The sequence below is a fragment of the Vulpes vulpes genome, chromosome 5, assembly GCF_048418805.1.
Source record: "Vulpes vulpes isolate BD-2025 chromosome 5, VulVul3, whole genome shotgun sequence".
Classification (NCBI taxonomy): Eukaryota; Metazoa; Chordata; class Mammalia; order Carnivora; family Canidae; genus Vulpes; species Vulpes vulpes.
This window is the reverse complement of record NC_132784.1, coordinates 40,733,535-40,757,801: the sequence shown is the minus strand read 5'-3', so window position 1 is coordinate 40,757,801 and position 24,267 is coordinate 40,733,535. Positions and strand designations below refer to the sequence as shown.

General features: G+C 44.1%; 1 protein-coding gene across 1 annotated transcript in view; it reads left to right on the top strand.

Moving 5' to 3' along the window:
- FECH (ferrochelatase) overlaps positions 1-21,723 on the top strand; it is a 36,672-nt gene extending 14,949 nt beyond the window's left edge. The window contains exons 5-11 of the mRNA XM_072757954.1: positions 5,319-5,453; positions 8,278-8,384; positions 11,749-11,847; positions 15,576-15,683; positions 16,122-16,286; positions 19,682-19,741; positions 20,215-21,723. Of these exons, the coding sequence (XP_072614055.1) occupies positions 5,319-5,453; positions 8,278-8,384; positions 11,749-11,847; positions 15,576-15,683; positions 16,122-16,286; positions 19,682-19,741; positions 20,215-20,349 (809 nt within the window). The 3' untranslated portion in view covers positions 20,350-21,723. The remainder of the gene's footprint in view (positions 1-5,318; positions 5,454-8,277; positions 8,385-11,748; positions 11,848-15,575; positions 15,684-16,121; positions 16,287-19,681; positions 19,742-20,214) is intronic.
- Positions 21,724-24,267: the final 2,544 nt, after the last annotated feature.

Below are 24,267 nucleotides of genomic sequence, written 5' to 3'. Positions count from 1 at the left end.
GGACAAACCGTCTAGTCATTCACAGTTTATCATGATAAAAGGTTTAGTGTGAATCAGATCTCCAGTTGCTGTCTTCAGTGAAAAAGGGAGGTGGCAAGATGCCATTTTTTTTCTGTTGACATTGGTAGTACAATACCCATCACCATCAATGATCCCAGCAGAGGGCCACCTGGGTGGCTCATTTGGTGAAAAGTCTGCCTTGGGCTCAGGTCATGATCCCAGGGTCCTGGGATCGGGCTCCCTGCCCAGCGGGGAGTCTGCTTCTCCCCCCTGCTCGTGCTCTCTCTTGCTCTCTCTCTCTCAAAAAAATAAATAAAATCTTAAAAAAAAAAAAAAAAAAAGAAAAGAAGAGAAAAAGGATCCCAGCAGAGGTTAGACTTTGAAAAAGGAATACAGATGGAGGGCATCCTTCCCACCTCCCCTCTCTCCATGGTGAGGATGCTGGGTTGTCTGCATCAGACAGGCCAGCTATGGCCTCAGCCTCCTGGGTTGGCCTGGAGAGTCCCATGGAATGAACTAGATTTAAATCCCTTACTATCAACCATCTGATTATTTTAATCTGTGGCCATCTAATACAAAGGAAGTTACATCATCTAGATTCCCTGCTTTGAGGGACCAAAGAATAGTAATATATCCATTAAATGTTTTCATAGTCCAAATTAGAAGTGATTTTTGTTTTGTTTTTTTTTTTTGGAAGTGATTTTTAAAAAATCAGTTAATAAGCATTCTATCTTATAGAGACTTATGAAAAAACGAAGTCTATTATTCTTCACTATAACTTTGGGGATAAGTTTAGGGTATCCCCAAAGCACCATCAGCTCAGTGGTTTGCCTGTCTAGTCACTAAATCATTACTATTGATTATTGAGAAGTAGTCTCAATTTAAACAAAATATCAACTCTCCTCCTTTCTCACTCCATTCACTGGCCCATTTGATCCCTCACATACCTATTCTTTCATGCATTAATTCCCACTTCCATCCAACCAACCACCAGGTATTTATAAGCACTGACCACAGGTCAGGTACAGTATAGTGACGAGGGCTAAGTAGTGAATAAGTCACACCCTTACCTTCATGGATTGGAGTTTCCTGAAGGCAGGCAGTAAATAGTCTTAGGGGCTACGTTTAGTTTCTCTGCATCTGGGAAGCTTGTCCTGGGCCTGGTCTTGGGAGGGCTTTGGTACTGATGACCTATCACTGTCCTCTGTGGCCACATTTGGGACTCTCTGAGCAGGCAAATTGAATCATTGCTACCCTGCTTGGTAGATGGCCACCTATCAGTTTTGGCAGACCTGCTCTGGTGGGTATGGCATGGGTGCTTGATAAAGGCCAAGACTGTCCACTCATTCATTCCTCAGTGGTGCATTGAGTGGCCTGCACTGTTCGATACTGCTTTTCAAAGTCAAAAGACGTGGTTTCTACTTACGAGAAGCTTCCAGTCCAGTGGGACCTGCTTTTGCAGCCTAGTCTGCTTATGGGGCAGAAAGGAAATCTTTTAAGACTTACCGGAGAGATGCTATACAAAATGAGTATGAGGACCAGTGATCACACAGAATGCCGATGGAGGAAAAATAAAATAGCCTCAAGGTTTGGAAAGTGCTTTGGGGGAGCTTTGTGCTGCAAACCAAGATTATCAGGTGTGGCTCTGTGGCTCTGCCAGGGGCTCGTCCCATTACCTAGAAAAAGGTTCCTTGTCCTCCTGCTAGTTAACACTTCACAGAATGGGCCTGAAGCCCAGCCTTGAAGATCCAGGTGCCACACCCTCTTCGTGTGGCTTTTTCTTCCTGCTTTCTCAGTCCCTCCCTCCATTCTTTTCTTTATCCTTCTTCCCTTCTCATACTTTCACCCCAAACCATAAAGTGTACTTTTAGACTATTTGTCTATTTCTTTTGGGAAAAAGTTCTCTTTAGGCAGAAGAGTATGATGATTACAAACAGAAATGTTCCAAACTCTCATTTTTTAGGGACGTAGTTGTTGCTTAGTAGCTCATATAGAAATTTCAGCTTGCACTGGCTTTGTGTAGAATCGACTATTAACTTGTCTGGTCAGTTTTACGAGGGAATATACCTTGGAATTGGTTTCATATGGCCACACCCCATTACAGGAATTGAGGGAATACAGAAGGAAATGGATGAGTCATTTCATGAAAGTCTCAATCTAAAATGCATTTAAAAAATGATTGTTTAATTATGTTGACCAACAGCTTTTCAGGAAGCTGTAAGTGCGTGCCACTCCATCGAGTAACTCAGTTGTTCTTTATAGGAGGCAGAGTGGGGAGGACCTGGGCTCTGTTCAGATGGAGCTGGTCTCCCCAGTCCTGGTTGTAGGACTTCAGGCAGATGAGTTACTACACTAAGCCTCATCTTGAAAATGGGGGTGATAACAGAACCCCACTTCTAGGATCATTGTGAATAATACAGAAGATAATCACAAAAAGCATCAGCCTGGTACATGGTACATGATAAAAATTCAGTAAATGTGAGAGTTTATTATTACTCACCGTTGGCCTAGGGCTCACGATGTGATGCACCTCAAAAAGCATATGCTATATACTTCACACCTTTCCCTCAGAGTCATGTACAAATCAGACATTTGAGCTGTCATACAAGCTAAATGAATGAGCTAGCAACTCATGAAGTTTCTCGGTGCAAAAATCCAACTCTGAGTTCTTTTTTTCTTCTTTTCCTGGTTGCCACTGAAGACTCTTGGCTGGGCTGCGGGGGCTGCAAGGGTAGACTAGGCGAGGCTGCGACTTGTGTGTTTTGCTGTCCTCCCGGCAGAGGTGCTGCCTGCCGGCTGTGGTATGGGTTAACATCAGCACGCTCCTGCCGGTGACAGCCACCTGCGGTGTGACACCCCAACCCTACAGGACAGGGACGGTGAGCGGCCTCCAGGGAAACGTTTGCGAGGCCGGATTGGAGACCGGAGACCGGAGGCCGAGCACTTCGCCATTCTCCTGCAGTCTGTTTATGCGGGCCACCTTTAATCAAACAGTTTACCAAGTCTTATCTGTTCCTTCCAGAGTGTTTTACCCTCCCTCACTTCAAAGTGAGGTCACCACCCAGCCTTTATCTGCAGGGGCAGCCACTCTACCTCTCTTGTCTGCAGTGTTTGAGGAACTCCCAGGCCCCAGGCATTTAGGCTGCAACTTTTCAAAGGTGAAAAGAAAATGCCAGAAGCTGGTTGGCTTGCAGCTTTGGAGGACCTTCCCATAGCCATCTAGTGGAAGAATTGTCTCAGAATAGATTAGAAGAGAAATTCCTCTTCAGCCTGGGTCCCCTGGAGCTCCTGAGGCAGGGACTTGGTAGTATGACAATTGACAGTTTTCAGATGACCCTCGAAATCTTCAGTCGGTCAGTCGTTTGGAGTTTGCTTACTGCATCATGCCCTTTGGTCCACTTTAACTGCAGTTCATCATTTTACGCAGAAGAATGTAAAATTGATGGTCGAGGAGGAACAGAGTGCTGAAAATGACTCCCCACGTGCCTCTTCCTTACTCTTTTCGGGGTCCCCAACTAGAGAGTATCAGAGCAGCCCATCCTTCCCACACACACGCTCCTCTGTCCTTGCCCTGGTCCGCACCCGTCCTTGGGAATATGTGCGCTGACTGCCCATCCCCTATGTCCCGTCCCTGAAGAACGTTCCATACAGATGTACAACCGGTAAACACGTCACCTTTTCCTTCCCTTCCACCGAAATGTTTCTCATGGCTGTCTTGTGTCTGTACTTAGTGGCAGCCCCTGCTAAGGCCCCAGCAGCTGCATCATCTTGGTTCTGCTCTGACTTATTGATGTAGCGGGTTCTCAACGTCATTCATCCCTGAGTGGGAGTCAGGCTTCTCCTACGAAATGACAGGAAACTTTCAGTTTTATGATTTTAGAAATGCTTAAGAAGTTGTGTTGTGGTGCATGCTTTTAAGATCCAGGACAAACAGGTGAAGGACAAAGGAGGGATAGGAGAAGAGGTGTGTAGGGAACACACGGGGAGAGAAGACAAGGGCATACGCCGACTTGGGCTGTTACTTCCGATCTGAAGTGGTGCTTCCAATTCAATTCAAGCGTGCTTGCTTGCTTTCTCTCTTTCCTTTTTATAAACATTTTATTTATTTATTCATGAGAGATTCACAGAGAGAGGCAGAGACACAGGAAGAGGGAGAAGCAGGGAGCCTGATGTGGGACTCGATCCCGGCACCCTGGATCACGCCCTGAGCCAAAGGCAGATGCACAACCACTGAGCCACCCAGGCGTCCTTCAAGCTTATTGGGTTTCTTTCATCTATTAAATGAGGAGAATCATTTCAGTCGATGGTTATCGATGGATAACCATCGATGGTTGTTGAGTATCCCAGAGCTTATGCTGGTGACTTGGGGTCTGAGGGAACCCCGGTAGTTGGGGGGCCAGGAGGGGGCATGGGCTGAGGAGTGGTGAGACCCACGTGACATTTCAGCTCAACTGTCTGCTAGGTGTGACTTTGGGCAGGTTCATTAGCCTTTGAGGGTTTCAGTTTCTTTACTTGAAAAATGGGATTTATTTTTTTTTAAGATTTTATTTATTTATTTGAAAGAGAGAGAACAAGCAGGGAGGAGGGGCAGAAGGAGAGAGAGAGAGAGTGAGAAGACTCCCTGATGGGCAGCCCCAGTGGCTCAGCAGTTTAGCGCCGCCTTCAGCTCAGGGCATGATCCTGGGGACCTGAAATCAAGTCCCACGTCGGGCTCCCTGTATGGAGCCTGCTTCTCCCTCTGCCTCTCTCTCTCTCTCTGTCTCATGAATCAATAAATAAAATCTTAAAAAAAAAAAAAAGAAGACTCCCTGATGAGCGGGAAGCTGAATGTGGGACTCGATCCCAGAACCCTGGGATCATGACCTGAGCAAACCACCCAGGTGCTCCAAAATGGGGTTTCAACGAAAGAAGAAATACAAGCAAAGTGTCCACTGTGGTATCTGGTACGTTAGAGGAGGTTGCACTTCAAGAATAATTGCTAGTTCTTTCCTTCCTTCCTTTGAGTCTCTCTTATCTCAGCCAAGGGCAGAGAATATGGAACAGAAGTTTAAGTTTTAAAAACCACTGTGCTTAGCAAATGTGTGTGTGTGGGTGGGGGGAGGATTGTGGGGGGAGGTCGATCTCGGAAAATAGTGGTTAAATGTCCATGCACTGACTGGATAAGATCCGAGGAATATTCTAAACTTAACCCACATTATCAGCCTCACAGGAAATTGTGTTAACTGTTCTTTGTTCTGGGCTTTGCCTTATGTTTGGTGACTCTGAGAGATCTATATAAAGATTAATACTTTCTCCTTTCCACACATGCTTCCTAATAGCCCCTCACAAATACTATATTGGATTCCGGTACGTCCATCCTTTAACAGAAGAAGCGATTGAAGACATGGAGAGAGATGGGATCGAAAGGGCCATCGCTTTCACGCAGTATCCACAGTACAGCTGCTCCACCACAGGTGAGGCTTCACCTTGACAGTGGGGGTGAGGGTGGGAGGAATGCCTGGCCCCGGCCGCAGTCACCAGGGAACCTGAGTGTGGAAGGACAGGATAAATCATCTTCAATTTGAATGGCAAATCCAGCCTCGCTGCTTTAAACATGAGGGTTCAGGTCAGTCTATTTGTAATCTCATGGTTCATCTGTCCCTTGAGTTATGGGCCAGTCGGCCACAAATTACAAATGGTGGGTGGAAGGTGGTTGTCGCTAGTGCTCGGTACCTTAATGTAGTTGTGTGATGGATCCGTGATGAACCTGAAGCCTCGTCCTATGTTTGCGTAATAAACCTTATTTTTATGGCAACCGTAACATTCTTAGTAATGTAGCAAAGGTGATAGCTGTTTCCGCTTGGAAAGCAGAGGTGCCCAGGTAGCATGAGAAGTATTGGTATGTTTTTTTGTGATGCTTCATTTATGGGCTGGCTTACTGGTTAAACCAAAAGTCAGCTGGAGGTTCCCTTTGTAAACTTCTCTCAGTGTTCTAGATTTTGGAAGATTATTACTGTGTTGTTCCTATAGATTTAACTGGAGCAGGAGAATAATCATGTTTGCCCTCTCTATGTCATTGGTAATAGGTAAAGCTTCTACTGTTGCCCACAAACATTTCATTGTGTTCTATTTCAGGGATTGGAGTCAGCACATTTTGACTTCCAAATTGCTTTTGGATGTTAGGGCATATTATTTCTATAATTATCAAGAGAAATAAAAGGCTGTTGGAGGAAATGTTCAAACCCTGTTGTGTGCCTTAAATGCTTGTTCAGAGCTCCTATAAAATGCCTGAGTTCTCAGACATCTCAAGAGTTTGAGTTGTGACTTCCTTTGGAAATGGGTCTCTGTAACTCAAGATGTCTGCTAATGTTATTGGGAAAGAAATCGGATTTTATAAGTTTTTAAGCATACTTTTGCTTGCTTTAAAAAATACTTCTCAAATGTCGGGGTACGTTGGGATGGCTCAGTTGGCTGAGTGTCTGACTCTTGATTTCAGCTCAGGTCATGGTCTCAGGGTCATGGGATTGAGCCCTGTGTCTCTGTGCTCAGCATGGAGTCTGCTTGTCCCTCTCCTGCTGCTGCTGCCCCCTCCTACCCCCGTACTCTCTTTCTCTCTCAAATAAATAAATAAAATCTTAAAGATACCTCAAATGTAGATGTCCATTGTCAACATTAGACAAGTTAAGAAGATGATTATTGGTATGACAGAAGATTGACTAGATTTCATTTCACAACTGACTCTACCAGTGGGTTTCAGGTGTCCTTGTCTGTGTGGCTTTTCCCTGGTACATCTCACGTGAAAGGGCGGGTACATCTTCACTCAAGGATGCAAAAGCCTTTGGAAAGCACATTCTTTCTTTGAGGCCACGAGAGTGTTGTTTCCCTGCTGTACCATTTGGGCATACTTTGTTGTGGTAGAGCCGGTATATCCTGTGTATCAATAACACGCAATTTTTTTTTAACACGTAATTTTTTAGTTCTATTTTCCCCTTAATTACTGTTTCTGGTAGTTTATCAGATGTTTCTAAGTGACCCAGAAGAACTAACGTGGCTTCCGGAAGTCCTTCTGTGGCTTCAGAAGTCCTGAAGATGGTAATTGCCTGTACAGTGTGGCTTGCAGTATGAATATGCGTGTGACTGTGTGATTTCTGGAGAGATTGTTGTCAAGCCCACAGTGGACTCCATTTGGACTTAACTGACTCATCGTATTCCAGAATGGAACTTATTTATCCTTTTGAAAATTAAGTTTTAGGCTAAGTATACATTTGATTTAACTATGGGCTGTATCTGGGCTCGTATTTTAATCCGGGGACATATCAGATAAGCAGTCCTCATCGATACAGAAACCAGTGGATTGGTGTTGGGAAGCAGGGAAATATTTTGGAACATTTGCCCTATGTTAAGATTGAGGAAGAGGCTCCGAGTTAGGCTTAGTTGCATAGGATTAGCCTTGGCCCAGATGCCAGCTCCCCTAGGCAGGAAGAAGTTGCATTTGGTTGGCATCATCTGCCTACCTTCAATCTGAATTTTCGTGATTTTGACCTCCTGGTTAAAAATAAAAGTTTTGTTAGATTACTTGTAAGAATTTGTTACCCATTTAACTTATTCTGGGGAACGACGATAACCTTGTAGAAGCAGATAAAAATAGAGAATGCTCATGCAGACCTAAATAAACTAGTCTTCTTATCAACAAGTCATTTAAAAACATGGTTATAAAGCTTTTATTGTAAGGGAGAAAATATGCACCTTATACTATTAAATAAAAATATCCCAAGGACTTAGGATACAAAATTGCACCCATGCTAAAATTACAACTTTGTGAAACAAAGCAGCCATACAGGAAAATAATAGGAAAGAGCTATGCTAGAGTTGAATGGTGGCTGTAATAGCATCCTGGATTATGGCCAGTTTCTTTTTTCCTTTCTTCCCCACCCTCTACATTTTCTGCTGGGGTTGATTACCTTCATAATGGGGGAAAAAATTAACCTGCTTTCAGATGTTAGACGAGGTTCCTACAAATCACTGCAGCTTATATTTCATAAATCCTCTGCCATCGTGTTTCTCACTAGAAATGGCCTCACTAGTCTTTGAAAGGCCATTGCAATTGATTGCTTTTTAGTGATCTTCATTTGCAGGGTAGTTAAATCCATCTGCATTTTAGAGCGTTGAAATGATTGTAATTAGACCGATTGAGTACGGAAGCAGTTACCTATTTCGCACTTACTGCCTTTACTAGTCTGTTTTTCATTTTCATTATAATCAACACACATCTACTAAGTGATCCCCTGTATATTTCAGGGAGCAGCTTGAATGCCATTTACAGATACTATAGCAAGGTGGGAAAGAAGCCTGCGATGAAGTGGAGCACCATTGACAGGTGGCCCACACACCCCCTCCTCATTCAGGTAAGCTAGCGGCTGCTGGCAGGCTCTGTTGGCCCAACGTCTGGAGTGGGTCAGCTTCTAGTCCCTGCCTAGTTGGTGCTGGCCTTCCGTGCCTGACCCTCCTCTTCGCTTAAATTGTGTGCTGGGATTTGAAAAAAGGAAAGGTATTAGAGACTCAACTTGTTATGACAAGAGAAAATACATTTAAAGGTGAAAGTGAGAGTCTTTCCTTTCTTTGGATTAACACTGCTAGTTACAAAGTATAGCAGAATTATATCTTGAGTTTTGTGTTTCCCGATATCCAGGATGGGAAAGGTTACACAGCGTGTTTCCATTACTTTACATTTATGTAATGAATGACTGACGAATCCTGTATTTTCTGAATCCTTCAGGATGGACAAAAGGTTTAAAAAATGTTACAGGTTCTGAATCTACGTGTTCTGACATGAAAATAGATTTAACGTTTCAGTTGAGAAAGCCACATTAGAAGAAATTTCAGATTTTCCCCATATTATACTTATAATATTTCCATTAAGAGATGCTTGATTTTTGGAGAATCCGTTAAAACTACAATTCAAAAGCCAGTAGCTTTGGATGGGTGTCACATAAGACTCTTTTGCCATTTCTACATGAGAGTAGGATTGATAATTGCCCTAAAATATGCACATATAGTTTTGTTCTGCCAGAGGGGGCTTCTAGTTGAGGTAGGGGACATAGGACGTGATTTAGGACTCATCCAGTTTATGTTTCATTCTGTGGACATTCTCTGGCAAAATACCAATTGGAACATCTTTTTTTTTTTTTTTTTTAAGCCTGGAGTCACTTAGAGCCTCTGACCACTAGGTGGGGCTAGACATCGTTAAACGCAGACTCTCCCCCTCACCCCTCCCCGGGGCAGGCGGTGCTCCTTAGGCACAGAGGTGATGGGGCGGGGGTGGGGGGGTGGGTTAACACTTGGGTGGAAACACAGGCTTCAGTGAAAATGACAAGGAGGTGCCTTCCCTTAGGGCTCTGCCCTCTGGGCCCCGCTCCCCTTGGCTGTGCTGCCGTTAACCCTGCAGGAGCCCCAGCGTGCCCCCACTGCTCTGCTCGGGGCGGCCTGGGCCCGGGAGCCTGGGGCTTCAGGTCAGCACTGACATGTGGTAGCAGGGAACCGAGGGATCTGCACAGCATCTGCCTGCCCTGATCAAGTGAGTAATTAGATTTGCATTAAAATTCAGCCCTTTGAAAAGGGGGGAAGCAGAAAGATGGAAAGGTCTCTTAACTGAGGAAGTCTCCGTTCACAAAATGAAAGGGCATTTTAGAGGCATTTATCTGCCCTTCTAGATGGCGTGATTGAAGGCTCTGAGAGCCGCCTGCCCCTTTCATTCCGCACAGAGATTGCACACAGAAAATACCGCAGACCGATTGTGGATGATCTAAGTAGCACTTCTACTCGCCTGTGACTCCTCAGTTTTGACGGCGGCTTAGCGTCTGCCGTAAGCCGTAGCAAATTGTGTTTCTGCTCGCACTTTTGTTGAGATGAGAAAAGGAAAAATGCTAAAATTCTCTGGAAACAAACGTTTACGGATAGGCTTTACTCTTCACATCATGTAGCTGACGTGAGGAGGTTTGCTATCTAGCAGAAATTTAAAGAGAGACAAGTCAAACCCTAAACAGAAACTAAAAACACAGTTGAAAACGAACACCAAAAGTACCATTTTACTGCGCCTTTTCTCCTGGTTACAGGTGGTAGTTGCTCGAAACTGTTATTTTACTACCGTCCACCCAAGTACTGCTACTTCTTGAGCTGCCGGGGTAATTGGAGTAAACGTAGGCTCCAGGCTCCTCTGTGAACTTGATAGCAGGCCTCCTTAGCCACTCTCCTGTCCTACCAAATGCAGCCCTCCCTGAGCATCCTTAGTTTCCAAGCACTGCAAAGACCGCCAGAAAATACTGGTTTTGTTTATGTCTAATCTTACCACATTTACTCTGAAGATGAATTATAAATTTTGGAAAGGAAACTCTCTAGGCATGGTCTTGTACCTTAGTGCATTTATTCACCAAATTTTGAGGGTTTGGAAACAATAATATCTCAGTGCTGATTAGGGAATTATTTGCTCTTCTTATAGTATCAACCACTGATGTATGAAAATCCCAAGAAGCGCAGATGTATGTGGTTCTGGTAAATCATCCTTTATGATTCGTTAAAAAGCCTTCTTATATAAAAAAAAAAAAAAGCCTTCTTATTTGGGAATAAGTTTAAACATGCAGAAAAGTTGCAAGACTGAGAATCCTATAGGAACTCGACTGCCTAGATTCACATATTATTTGCATTTATTCCACTCGGGGTGTGTGTAGATGTCTGTGTGTATACATTTTTTTTTTTGCTGAACCTTTTGAGAATAACTTCTACCTACAAAATCACCCTTAACACCTAAATAGCAGGGATCTTCTCTGCCTTGACCATGGTACAATATTCAACTTCAGTAAATTTAACATGGATACTTAAATTCATCTAATCTACATTCATATTCCAATTGTGTCAATTGACCCATTAATGTCCTTTGTAGCATTTGCTTTCTGAGTTAAGTGACGAAGAATGATTAAAGTGTAAGATGAAAGAAAGCCTCTTCAGATCGGGTATTTCAGCACCTATTGATGTAAATCGGAAAGAGCCAACTAGACGGAGGGAATTAACTGGTCTGGTGGACAGAGCTTTGGAGGTGGAGGCAGGGCCTGCCTGGCAGCCCAGGTCCCGCAGATGTGACTGAATGGGCCCCCACGTCGGCCGCTCATCCCCCCTCTGTGAATTTAATGAGAGTGGTACAACCTCTCATCTGTTGTGATGAAGGTTGTTATGAAGACTCAGGGAGGATACTGGGCTCAGAAGGAAAAGGTCGTAAAAATAGAATAGTATTTTCTTATTCCTCTACTATTTGTGTCTAATGTGTTTTAACGTGATAGGCCTGAAAGCCAAACTGAGGAAGATTTAGAAAGAGCCTGTAAGCTGTTTTCCTGCTAACCGAGCAAATGAGAGGTCTTAAAACAACTTCTCCTTCCCATCTGTGTCTTCTTTCCATCTGGAAGTGTGCCCTGTTCCTCCCGAGGGGAAGCAGATCCAGAGCGTTCATTTTCAGCGAGCCATTAGCGAGCTTTAGAAGTTTCCCATCAAATTCCCTAGGCCCCTGAAACCGTTATGAGCCATTTTGATGATGAACCAAAGCAAGAAGAGACTGTACTGTTTGCAGTTTTTTTTTGTTGTTGTTGTTTTGTTTTTTAAAGAGAGTTCCAAGTTTTTGAGGGTTGCCAGGAGATTTTTTTCACAGCTCTCATTTTAAAAATATTTTCATTTCCTTCTTTCTTCCCACCTCCTTCTAATCCTCCTTTCTTGCCATTCCCGCAGTGCTTTGCAGACCACATAGTGAAAGAGCTGGACCACTTTCCACTTGAGAAGAGAAGTGAGGTGGTCATTCTGTTTTCTGCTCACTCGCTGCCGATGTCTGTAAGTAAGAGCATTTTGTCGGATGACCTAGTGGTAGAGGATTTCTGAATGTGCCAATGGGAACCAGCTTCTAGAGTGCCCTGAGCCCAGTGCAAGGACGAGGTCTAACATCTCCGACTTATGTACGTGCTAATTTAACTAGACTCATTTCTTGAAACCTAATAAGAGTTCAAATAATAATACTGTGAATAAATATTGTCTTAATAAACCCCTTTAAAATAACTTGAAGGTGTGTTCACATACAGGAGTTTTCAGGAAGTGGGACAGGGAAAGGAAGGCTGCCTTTGGCTGCCCCGTTGAAGGAGATCACCTGCTGTTTCGGTCCACGCCTGGCACTGAAGGGCCTCCTATCACACCAGGCCACCTCCTGTCCCTCTCCTTGTCAAGACCAAACAGGGGCTGTTTGAATTCCAGGAAATGATTACAGTATTTAATTTCCTAGGCCTTGAGCCCACATTTTAATTTAGCAAGGGGCTGTGGAGTGTGACCTGGGTGCTCCTGCGTTCTTCCCGTGACACTGGGTGTTCACTAAAATACCACCTCTGAGCCGTAGCTTGCTGCACATTTGCCAACGAGAATGATCGGGCTGTGCGGTACATGAGGTGCTTGGAGTCAGCGGCCAGGTTCAGCAGTTCAGAACTATCCCTGGGCCTAAAAACCTTGCTTTCAAAGCCAGAGAGGTGGAGAATTACGCCTTCGGAGGTGTCAGGAAGGGTTTGACTCCAGAATTAATGGAGTTAACCTGCATGGCTGGGGCCACTCTTCTCCTCCTCCTCCTCCTCCTCCTCCTGGGTCTTTACTGCCACCTGCTGGTCACCGGGGTCGAGCCCTTACAGCTTCTCTGCTCAGCCACCGCCACCCAGCAGGTGCTGCGTCAGCCATCAGCCTTAGGCGGTAGGCAGCCCCGGAGACCGGTCTCTCTCTGCTGGAAGCCTGCCGAGTTTATTTTAACAAGTTCGTATTCTCCCTTGTGGGATCGTGCACATCCTCTTCACATGTCCATCCTGCTGCTCCGCCCGCATCCTTTTCATAGCTGTCCTAGGTGTGATGAGGCCGTGTCTGAAGTGCCAGAAGGGAAGCTCTTGAACTGGGAGATGAGGAAACACATTTTTGCACATGAACGATTCCAGGTGCTGCCTTCCCTTCCCTCCCCACCCGCCGCACTTCCTTTCTTCCCCGCAGGGACCCAGCATGCCACTGCCAGGTTTCTTGGCTGTGCAGGGGCCATGCGGGGCCGAGAAGGGCCGGGAAGACAACTGTTCTTTTTTTTCTTTTTTTAATAATAAATTTATTTTTTATTGGTGTTCAATTTGCCAACATACAGAATAACACCCAGTGCTCATCCCGTCAAGTGCCCCCCTCAGTGCCCGTAACCCATTCACCGCTCCCCCACCCTCCTCCCCTTCCACCCTAGTTCATTTCTCAGAGTTAGGAGTCTTCATGTTCTGTCTCCCTTTCTGATATTTCCTACCCATTTCTTCTCCCTTCCCTTCTATTCCCTTTCACTATTATTTATATTCCCCAAATGAATGAGAACATATAATGTTTGTCCTTCTCTGGTGGAACTGGATGGTATTATGCTGAGTGAAATAAGTCAATTGGAGAAGGGAAGACAACTGTTCTAACAGGCTTTTCTTTCCCCTGCACTTGCTTCTAGTGACTTTTTCCTCCTTCGTAACTTTTTTTTTAAAGATTTTATTTATTCATGAGAGACACACAGAGAGAGGCACAGACACAGGCAGAGGGAGAAGCAGGCTCCCTGCAGGGAGCTGGATGTGGGACTTGATCCCGGGACCCCAGGATCACGCCCCAACCTGCAGACGCTCAACCACTGAGCCACCCAGGTGCCCCTTAGTGACTTTTTAAAGATTTATTATTTGGAAGTAATTTTAGACTTTAGGCAAAGTTGTAAAAATAGTACAGAGAGTTTATATATATATAATATATATCCTTCCCTTAGCTTCTCCACGCTGACCTCTCTGTAACTGTAGTACAGTGACCCAGAGCAGGAGGCTAACAGCGTGCAGTGCTGTGAGCCTAAGGCCAGGCTTTATTAGATTTCACCACTTCTTCCACAATTTTCCTTTTTTGTCTGGGATCCAGTCCAGTGTCCCACGTATCTTCTCAGTCTCCCTCAATCTGTGACGGTTCTCATGCTTTCCTTGTTGTCAGTGACCTTGAGGTTTTTGAAGAGTGATTTAGTGGACTGTCTGCTATTTTGTAGCAGGCTCCTCCATGGAAATTTGTTGGTATTTTGCCATGATTAGGTTGAGGTTTTGTAGTACTTTGGAGGCACAACCCAGGGTGATCCGTCCGTCTCAGTACATGATTTTGGGGTGCATGATGACAACATGTTCTCTGCTGGGGACGTGATCCTTGGTCATTTGTCTAAGGTGGTATCTGCTGGATTTGTATATTGTAAAGTTACCATTTTTCTCTTCGTAATTTAAAATATCTTAGGTGATGGACGCCTGGGTGGCTCAGTGGTTGAGTGCCTACCTTTGGTTCAGGTCATGATCCCTGGGGTCTTGGGATTGAGTCCCATGTTGGGCTCCCCATGGGGAGCCTACTTCTCTCTCTGCCTATGTCTCTACCTTTGTCTCTGTGTCTCTCATGAATAAATAAATAAAATCTTTAAAAAAAATAAAATATCTTAGGTGAGATACTTTGAGACTATGCAAATGTCTTGTTCCTAGACTTGTGCCCACTAATTTTAGTATATACGCCTTCAGTATATCTTACCGGTAGAAATTATTTCTGTGTGGTTCTAATGGCGACTTTATATTTCCCTCATTCATTCTATATTTAGGTTTCTAATGGTTTTTTAAACTAACTTTTAGTAATATCATAAAATAGTTTATCAATATTTCACTTCAACAATAATTATTGAGCACTGTTGTATCTACTATATTCTAAGCACTGTTCCCTCCTCTGTCATATGGGAATGAACAACATAGACAGAAGTCTTTGCCCCAAAGAGTGGGGGTGGGAAACAGATAATGAACACACTACAGGAGAAGATAGTATGGTGTGTTAGGAGGCCACAAGTGATATGAGAAGCAATAAAGCAGTGTGAGAAGTTGGGGAGTCAGTACACAGCTAAATGTTAAAGCAGTGAAAATAAAATTCCTGTTGAACATTTTTACGAGTATCAACAAGCTATTGGATCAGGAGCAGTCATCAGACATTCACTGTGCACAGAGCACTCACCTTGTAGTCCGTTGCTGTGGGGCCCGTGGGGGGAGGACAGGGATCAGGAGTCACAGGTGGTATTCTCAATGAGCCTCAAGTCTGAACCCACATGCTGCTTCTCCCCTCCATCTTACTCCACCAGCATTTGCCCCTGTGTTGAGCTGGCTCCATGGACTCGGCAGGTCCGTGCGCCATCCATACAATATTCCCAATTCCTGCCTTCCCTATTTCAGGTGGGGGAACCAAGAGACCCCTCCTCCCTCATTAGATATTGTCAATCTCCCATGAATAACATAGACGTAGAATTTGACATATTCATAGGTACTTAGAGGTGAGTGAGTGCGTTGTTCTCCTTTGGCCTGTGAGGAAATAGATCCAAGCAAGTTAGGTGATTGAGCTCAGATTGTATCATCATTAGTGTAGAAGACAGAAGGGGGGACTCCGGTCCCCGGCTCATGCCACCTCACTGCGCAGTCTGAGGCTCTTGGAACCCTTTGCAGTGTTGGTGACTGAACACCTGTGTGTCTCTGCTGCAGGTGGTCAACAGAGGGGACCCCTATCCTCAGGAGGTGGGTGCCACTGTGCAGAGAGTCATGGATAAGCTGGGTTACTCCAACCCTTACCGGCTGGTTTGGCAGTCTAAGGTAGGTGGCTTCTGCTCGTTTGCCAGCAGTCAGAAATTCTGAGCACATTTATTTTAGGACTTTGTTATAAGATGATAGATTTGGCTCTTTCATATACGCAGAATGTTCTATAACCTGGTGGCTCACCATGAGCAGAAAGAACTCTGCAAGCAGGTAAAATGGGGGGGGGGGGGAAGTCAAGTGACTAGTTGAATGTCATTGACTCAATGTATTATTTTTAGTTGTAATGACAGAAATGATCTTTTCTTTATATTATGCCAACTTCTAGAAGGATTCAAGCTTAATATAGAAATACCAAAGCCCAGTAGAGCAGATGTAAAGCGTGGTCCTCCCTCCCACCGGGAGGCGTGTGTGTGTCCAGGGCAGTGGGCTGTGGTGTGCCGGAGGCTCAGGGGGAGAAGTGGGTCCCCGTGTGCATTCCATCCTGCTTTCCCACAGGTTGGTCCGATGCCCTGGCTGGGGCCTCAGACAGACGAGACTATCAAAGGGCTTTGTGAGAGGGGGAGGAAGAACATCCTTTTGGTTCCAATAGCATTTACCAGCGATCACATTGAAACCCTGTATGAACTGGACATCGAGTACTCTCAAGTTCTAGCTAACGAGGTGAGTGTGATTATTAGTCCCGCTAATAAACTGTGATTTGTTTTGAGAGGAAACTTGCTCTGCAAGGATGTAATCGTATCATTCAAAAACACTGTTCAGTGGTTAGCAGAGGGGAGGTGGGTGGGGGATGAGTGAAGCAGGTAGAGAGGATTAAGGGTACGACCTGTCTTGATGAGCCCTGAATAGTAGGCAGAATTGTGGGGTCACTATATTGTACTTCTGAAACTGATATAACACAGTATGTTAACAATACTGGAATTAAATATTTTGAAAGGATTAAAAACAATATATCGTTCGATACATATGTTTGCATGTAACATGGCCTCATTGTTCTGAATAATGCTTAACCTGAGTTAATCCGAGCACATCAGGTTAATTCCATGTCAGCAGGAAGCACTTTTGTGCCTTTGTGAAACCAGATGCCCAGGCATCACCTCGAGCAACATCATTTTGTCTAGTTTGAGTTCCTGTACTACATGGAAGTGATAAAAAAAAAAAAACAACAACAACAAAAAAACCCTGTGCTTTCTTAAGAAAAAATAATTGTACTTTCCACCAATTTGGAGGAAAAGAACTGTATTGTGCTATCATTCCTTTTCTTGGCCCAATAGTGCCCTTTATTTGGGGCTTTTACACAGTTTCTTGCTGGCTTTTGAGGCGTAGAAGAGTCATTGTCATGAAAGAGAAGACCGTAGAATCAACACTGAAGCAGTGTGTGTTGTAATTCCCTTGACCTGCTTCATACACTCACTCAATTAGCTGCGGTGTTGTGATCAATCTGATTATCGAAATAGCAAATACCATCCTTAGTGTCTTGTAATGTAAGATGGATGTGAATTATCATTCACAGTGGAGAAAAACTTACTGTTCACCCTTCTTATGGCTTCGGAGGGCCGGCCTGAAACTCGAATCCAGTGTATAGCATTGTTACCCTGGGAATCTTGGGACCCAAGAGCCCATCTGCCCCCATCTTCTGCCAGAACTCCCGATCCTGGTCACCCCCATGCGTGATTGATGGAGGCCTGGCCTCAAAAGATGCTTCACCCTCTCCGGGACTGGGTGGCAGGTGCAGGGCAGGGTGAGAGTGGGTCGGGGAGAGCTTTAGCCAGCACCCAAGCCCACAGGTTTTTGTTTATGCAAGCTGGTCATCAATCAAACGGTGAGGAAGTTAGAGGGTGCCTAAATTACTTGTCAGTAATTCTGATACAGAATTTATGGCACAGTTGTGATCGGCTAAAGTGAGGTTCCAGGGTTGTCCGTGGATTTCATGTAATGGTGCCTTCCAAAGCCTACCCTGACTCTGGCTGCGCATGAGCTTCCTAAAAAGACTTCACATGCAGATATAGTTCATACCAGTGCGTTTGGAAAATAAGGTTTTGTTTGTATTGAACAGTAATTCACACTCATTAATATCACTAAACTGAGTTTATTCCTTAGTAATCAAATGGGTTAATGGTGACTAATAAATTAGTCCACAGAGAGAATAAAGAAAACTACACAGTTACAGTTTACTTCATTGTTTCGATGGGAGAATATGTTTAAAGTAGTTTGAATTTTTTCCCAAGATGAAGTTACTGCTTTTCGAAAATAAAAATACTAAAGAGCTCAGACAATTCAGAGAAGGATCACATAGAGAGTAGAGCTCACTTGGAATCTTACCCCTGAGACGGGCCGGGGTGGCTCAGTCGGTTGCATGGCTGACTCTCGATTTCGGCTCAGGTCCTGATGTCAGGGTCATGAGATCGAGCCCGGTGTCCGGCTGTGTGCTGGGCATGGAGCCTGCTTAGGATTCTCTCTTCTTCGCCCTCTCCTCCTCCCTTGCCTCCCACTCTCTCTGTCTTTCAAAAAAAAAGAATCTTACCCCTGAGAGATAGTTAAGATTTTGATAAAAATAAGTCCCCCTTTTTCTCTAAATGTATGTGTGTACCTTAATAAAAATGGTATTCTTCTACATGTTTAACAAAAATGGCATTTTATTCATATTATTTTATAACCTGTTCTCCCTTAAAAATATCTTATGGCTCTAAATCAATAAATGTAATTAGATGTACATAATTATTTTTAACGAATCCTTGATCAGTATATGTTTAAGCTGTCTCCAACTTTTTACTTTCCTGAACTGCTTTGTAATAAGCATCATCTTCTTTTCCTTTTTCCAGTTGTTTTCTTAGGGAAAATTCCTAGAAATGGAATTTAAATATTGGTAGAGATTTTACTGGATTGCCCTACAGAGTTGTATCCTTTAACTCTCCCGCCTGCCGTGTTCAGGAACATTGCCAGCATTGCTTGTCCTGCTGTCACTGACTTCTGCCTGGAGTTTTAGAATACAGTTTTTTTTTTCTTTTGTTTTAAAGATTTGTTTATTTATTTATTTGAGAGTCAGTGTGCAGGGGGGTGGGGGCGGAGGCAGAAGGAGAGAGAATTAAGTTTTTTTTTAAATTTAAATTCAATTTGCCAACATACAGTATAACACCCAGTGTTCATCCTGTCAAGAAGGAGAGAGAATCTTAAGCAGATTCCACAGTCAGCGTGGAGCCTCACACGGGGCTCGGTCTCACAACCCTGAGATCATGACCTGAGCTGAAGTTGGGAATCGGTCGCGTAACCAAGTGAGCCACCCAGGCACCCCGCATACAGTTTCTTTTTAGGTTGAGAACTCTGTGTTTGCTGAATCTCCCCATTTTCCCCATGCCAGTTAAAGCTAACTTAAAAGATGAATCTAAAAGCCACAGCATTTCAGAAAGGGAAAGAGAAGATCTTAACTATCTGAGTGAACAATAATTAGGTGCTCCTTAATTATTTGGGGAATAATCAACTGCGTATTAGCAAAGGTGATAGTAAAACAGTCCTCAGGCTTTATTTTGGATTTTTCTACGTACGAATATATTTAAAAACCCCACTCTGCATTGGATCCCATCTAGGTTCAATATACATGAAATGAATCTACCTCTTTTTGGCAGTTGGAATCAAAACAGGCATAAAGATTTATTTAATTAAGGCAACATTGTGCTTAGGTAGAGTCTGTAAAAGTGTGCATTAGAAGGGTGGACTTAAAAAAAAGAATCATAAGCAGATTTGAATTACTTGAGAGTTCTGTCAAATACAGCCTCAAAAACGACTTGGAAACTGAAAACCTATGGGAAGATAACAGGGTGGGGGGAAGGAAGAGAAATTGAGAGCAATTTTATGATAACGGAGGTGAAAATCTACATCCGTGTCTGAGCCCAGGACGGTTTTCATTTCTGAGTCATCTGGGAACACTTTGGAAATCAGACTTTAAGCTGGGTATGTATCTAAGTTCATTTATTTATTTTGTCATAGCGGTTTCTTTAAAAAAAAAAAAAGGAAACTAAAACATGGATGTGTTTTTCCTTCTTTTTTCTCATCTGATTCAGTGTGGAGTTGAAAACATCAGAAGAGCAGAGTCTCTTAATGGAAATCCATTGTTCTCCAAGGTATCTATAGTGTTACAACCACTTTAGTAGAACATATCGGAGAGAAATCCTCTGAGAAACTCTTACAGAATATTGGTTTTCTCACATATTAGAACATTTTGAGTTCCAATTAATTACAAAAATAAAATCGAATTCCTTATACTCTTGCTCCTTTTTCCTTTAGATAGCCCCAATTTTCTGATTCCTCCCACCTCTGACTATGTCTAATTTAAGGCCTGCCTTTCTGGGGCAAGCCTTAGCAGGTGGGGTAAGAAGATGTTCTTCTCTAAAATCTCTATTTTAACTTTCCTCTAAGCTGGGGATCCTGAGCAAATGAAGATATTAGAGACTCCAGTTCAAAGCAATCATAATTCAGATGAAAAGCTGCCCTCCGCCACCGTGGTTATTGGGGCCAGTGGGAGGGGGAAACGCATGGGGAGACCGCAGACTTTTTGCTTCTGAGGAATCTCTGCTTCTTGTCGCCCGTCTTCCAGGCCCTGGCTGATCTGGTGCTCTCACACATCCAGTCAAACGAGCTGTGCTCCAAGCAGTTGACTCTGAGCTGTCCGCTCTGTGTAAATCCTGTCTGCAGGGAGACTAAATCCTTCTTCACCAGCCAGCAGCTGTGACCCCCGCCCGAGGACCCCGCGGGATTAGGCAAATGCCCAACCCCCAGATGCCCCTGTTGTGGAGGAGCTGTATTTAGGGGCCAAGGAAGACAGTTACATCGGGATCTGCACAGCCTTTGGGCACAAATTGTGTGATTTCTTGAGGAATAGACTCTGAAATCCTTACTAGGGTTTTCTGTTTTTCTATACCAATGCAGTAAGCATTTGTATGCCCCCTCTGCATGTAAAGGTACCAGTTGGGAATGTCCACTGGGTTATTTAAAAAAGGAGCTTTAAAAATTTCTCTTAATAGATGCACCCATATTTTAAATAGAGATTTTGGTTTTATTGCCCAAAAAACATGCCAGGGTATAGAGAGTCCCCTCTCTGGGCTGTCAGTGTGAATGCGATCTGTTTACAATCTTGTGCATAGAGCTGTCCTTGTTTTTGAAGGGAACATAGTTAAGTAAAGGAAATATAATTTGAAAGGGAACTGTTACCCGACCTTTCCCTCGGCCCACGGGTTCCAGAATGCCAATGAGGTGGTGTGGCTGCCTGTAGTGGCTGCTTTTGCCAGTGATGTCACCGTTAGGTGGCCATTTGGGTACTCACATGTGAGCCTCACTTTCTTCACCCTAAAACCAATCAGGTGCAGACTCCAAAAGTGGACTGAGAGTCTCCAGGCACACAAGGCTGATAAACATGTAGAAACCCAGCATTTGTCATCCATGCCTTGGTGAGGATCTTGGGTCCCACTGCTTCCTGTCTGCAAGGCCAGTGATCCCAGGATGTGCTGACATTAGGCTTCATCTTTAAAGCTCACCCCAGGACCCGAGTGAACCTTGCCATGGAGCATCTTCTTTATTTTGGTTGAATGTCTTCTTTCTGCCTATTTGTGTGAAGCCTTATTTTTATAAAGTCAGCTATGTTTTGTAATCTTGAATTCTTTCTTATAGTTTTTATCAGAAAATTATATAGCCCTCCTATTGGAAGTTTGAAAAATAGAGAAAAGAGAAATAACCACTCTAATGCAACAGCTACTAATCATATTATTATATCTCATGGCAGTCTTTTCCTGTGGATATTTTTAATGCCATTGTAACCTTGAATTTGTGAGTGAAGGGTTGCTCTAAAAATGTAGAAATAATGTGAGATCAGAATCTGATCTCCTATACTTGGATTTAAATGGATTAAAAAAATCTCTGATGGATCCGTAATGAATTTGTAATGATTACCTTCTCTTTCCTCTAGGCTCTAAAACTTTGTTCTTCAAAAGAGCGTGTCTTTGATGTTTGTAAAGCCAGTTCATAAAGTGGAAGTATTAGAGGAGCCATAGATCTCCTATATTTGGGATTTACTATATTAATAAATATTATCACATCGTTAAGATTTTAACCATTTGATTCATGCTCTCTGTGAAGTGAATACTAATGCAAGTCAATTAATAATCAAAATTATTAAATAGGGGGAATTTACTTTGGAGTGCAAGAAAAGAAACAGGCCATCTGTTTTAGTTAATAATTTTCCCACGCTGATAACAGCTCTGAAATTTGAGTAAGGTGTGCATTTTTTTCCAAATCGGTCTTCCTATTCGTAGATTGTATTTCCGGAGAGAGGTACAAGGCATAGGTAGTGGGCTGTTTCCATCAGCTTCGGGGGGATTAGATTTAAGCAGTAGATTGAGTGACTGTCCCACAGTGAAGTGAATGCTCTGGGTTAGTGGGATGGCCCCGGAGGGCAGCATGTGCTTGCAGCCGTTCTCCATGTGTCCTCATGTCTGCTGCCACTGCTTCACGGTACAACACATGTTATGATGCAGATGTTACAGAAAACTCCAATTCAAGAGCTCTTGCTAGGATATCTGAAACCCCTCGTTTGCTAAGGAAGCTTCTGACTCAACAGTGAGTGGGCTGCCTGGAATAAATCCGTGATTCTGAGCAGGACCAGACCTGCCCTTGTAGTGAGAGGCAAAGGGGGTGGTACTGGGATCCCTGCTCATGGCATGTGTTGTTCTGGGGAGGGTCACCTGTGACTTATTAACCAAAGATGGGTAAGGGTCACACTTGAGGGCTCGAGGGGGGCAGGTGGTATGAGACCGGTGATGCTACTTGTCCACTTTGAAATCCAAGCGTTTGCCCTGGTGATTAGCCAGTGTGCTGCTGGCAGTGCCTTCGAGCTGCACCTACCGACACCCTGGCTTTAACTGAGGAATCAACTATAGAGGAGACTGGCCGGCATGTGACAAGGAGGCAGTGCAGCCTGCCAGGGGTCCTTAGAGGGCCCAGCACCCTGCAGGTATAGCCCAGGAGGAAGGAATGCTCCTCAAGAATCTGCATTCTTGAACGACTTAGCTTTTCTTTTTCTTTTTTTTTTTTAAGATTTTATTTATTTATTCACGAGAGGCACAGAGAGAGAGGCAGAGACACAGGCAGAAGGAGAAGCAGGCTCCATGTAGGGAGCCCGACGCGGGACTCGATCCCAGGACCTTGGGATCACGACCTGAGCAGAAGGCAGACGCTCAACCACTGAGCCGCCCAGGCGTCCCACCCCACGACTTACCTTTTTTAAAGCTAACAGAAATGTTTGCACTCAAGACTTTTTCTGCTTCAGGAGACATGGAACTCCTTGTTAAAAGCCCTTCACGTGCCCATCAGTCACTTTTTGGTGCTGACCCACGGTGAGCCCTCCTGACATCCGCTGGTACCCCAGAGTACACATCCTTGCTCAGGAAGCCCATGAAGAGAATGTTACATTTCTCTAGGATTCCGTTAAGTTTTTCTTTATGACTGAAATCCTATAGACAATGATGACTATGTAGATAGGAAAAGAAAGTGGATTTCCTGCTCCAAGTTGCCCAAATTAAGCCTGTCAGAAGGTGCATTCTCTCCACAACCCTAGAGTTGTATTAGGTAATTTACAGATTCAAGCTGATCTTGAAAATAGATGGTTTTCCTCTTAATTTCTCTTTGAGAAAAATACACTGATTTGGTAGGATGAGTTTCTTAGAATAGAGTTGTTGCATTTTTCCCCCCTTGGCTCATCTGTTCTCATCAATTGGGTATTTAATCCAAGAAACTCTAAGGTGTGTAAGAGAGGCCATATGCTCCATCAGATGCCACCGTGTTTATCCAAAATACGTTATTAAACCATGAGGGTGAGCCACACCACCGAGTAGGGGCAGCGGTAAGACCTGCACCTGTCCCAGAATATAGGGAACCGCATGGGTCTACAGTCCTAGAACTCCGCTGTGCTCATTCCTCCGTTCTGGGGGTGGGAGGGCCTGGGGGGAAGGGGCCAGCTTGCATGGCTGTAGCTGGCGGGCAGCAACGAAAGCTGGCGGCCGTAGCAAGAACGCACATCGGTGTGCGCAGGCGTGGGTGCAGGTGCATTACGCCGGGGGCCTCGGGACACGTGTTGAGTACCTTGTCTTTAGGCTCTAGCCTAGCCTGAGAAACCCCTTCAAGGTCAGGATCCTGAAGATGGCAAAGGAACAAGCTTCCCACCACTAGGTGGAAATGGGAAATTGGTTGAGCTGTCACAAGCTGGAAAAGAAAATTCTGAAAGGCTGCTAAAACTAGGGCCCCGAATTATAAAACCATTCAGATTCTCAGTCTCAGTAGCAATATGGGGACTCCTCAGAGGAAAACAAGAGCTGACCATTCCTTTGCTTATTTCTAAAAATTATAAAATTAAAAACATGTTGTCAGGGTCATGCCCCAGAAAGGCTTTGTAAATATTCTCAGAAGTTTTGTCCTAATTGCCTAATAATTGAGATTCTTTTGTAACAAGTCCCTTCCGCAGCGTCCCAGTCCAGGTGGCTTTTTGCACCACGCTTCATTTTATAGAAACTAGTGTCATAAGGTTTCAGAGCGCATACATCAAATGGGTTGAATCTGAATCAAGAAACCTGCATTATGCTTGAATCGCTGCCAATTAAAA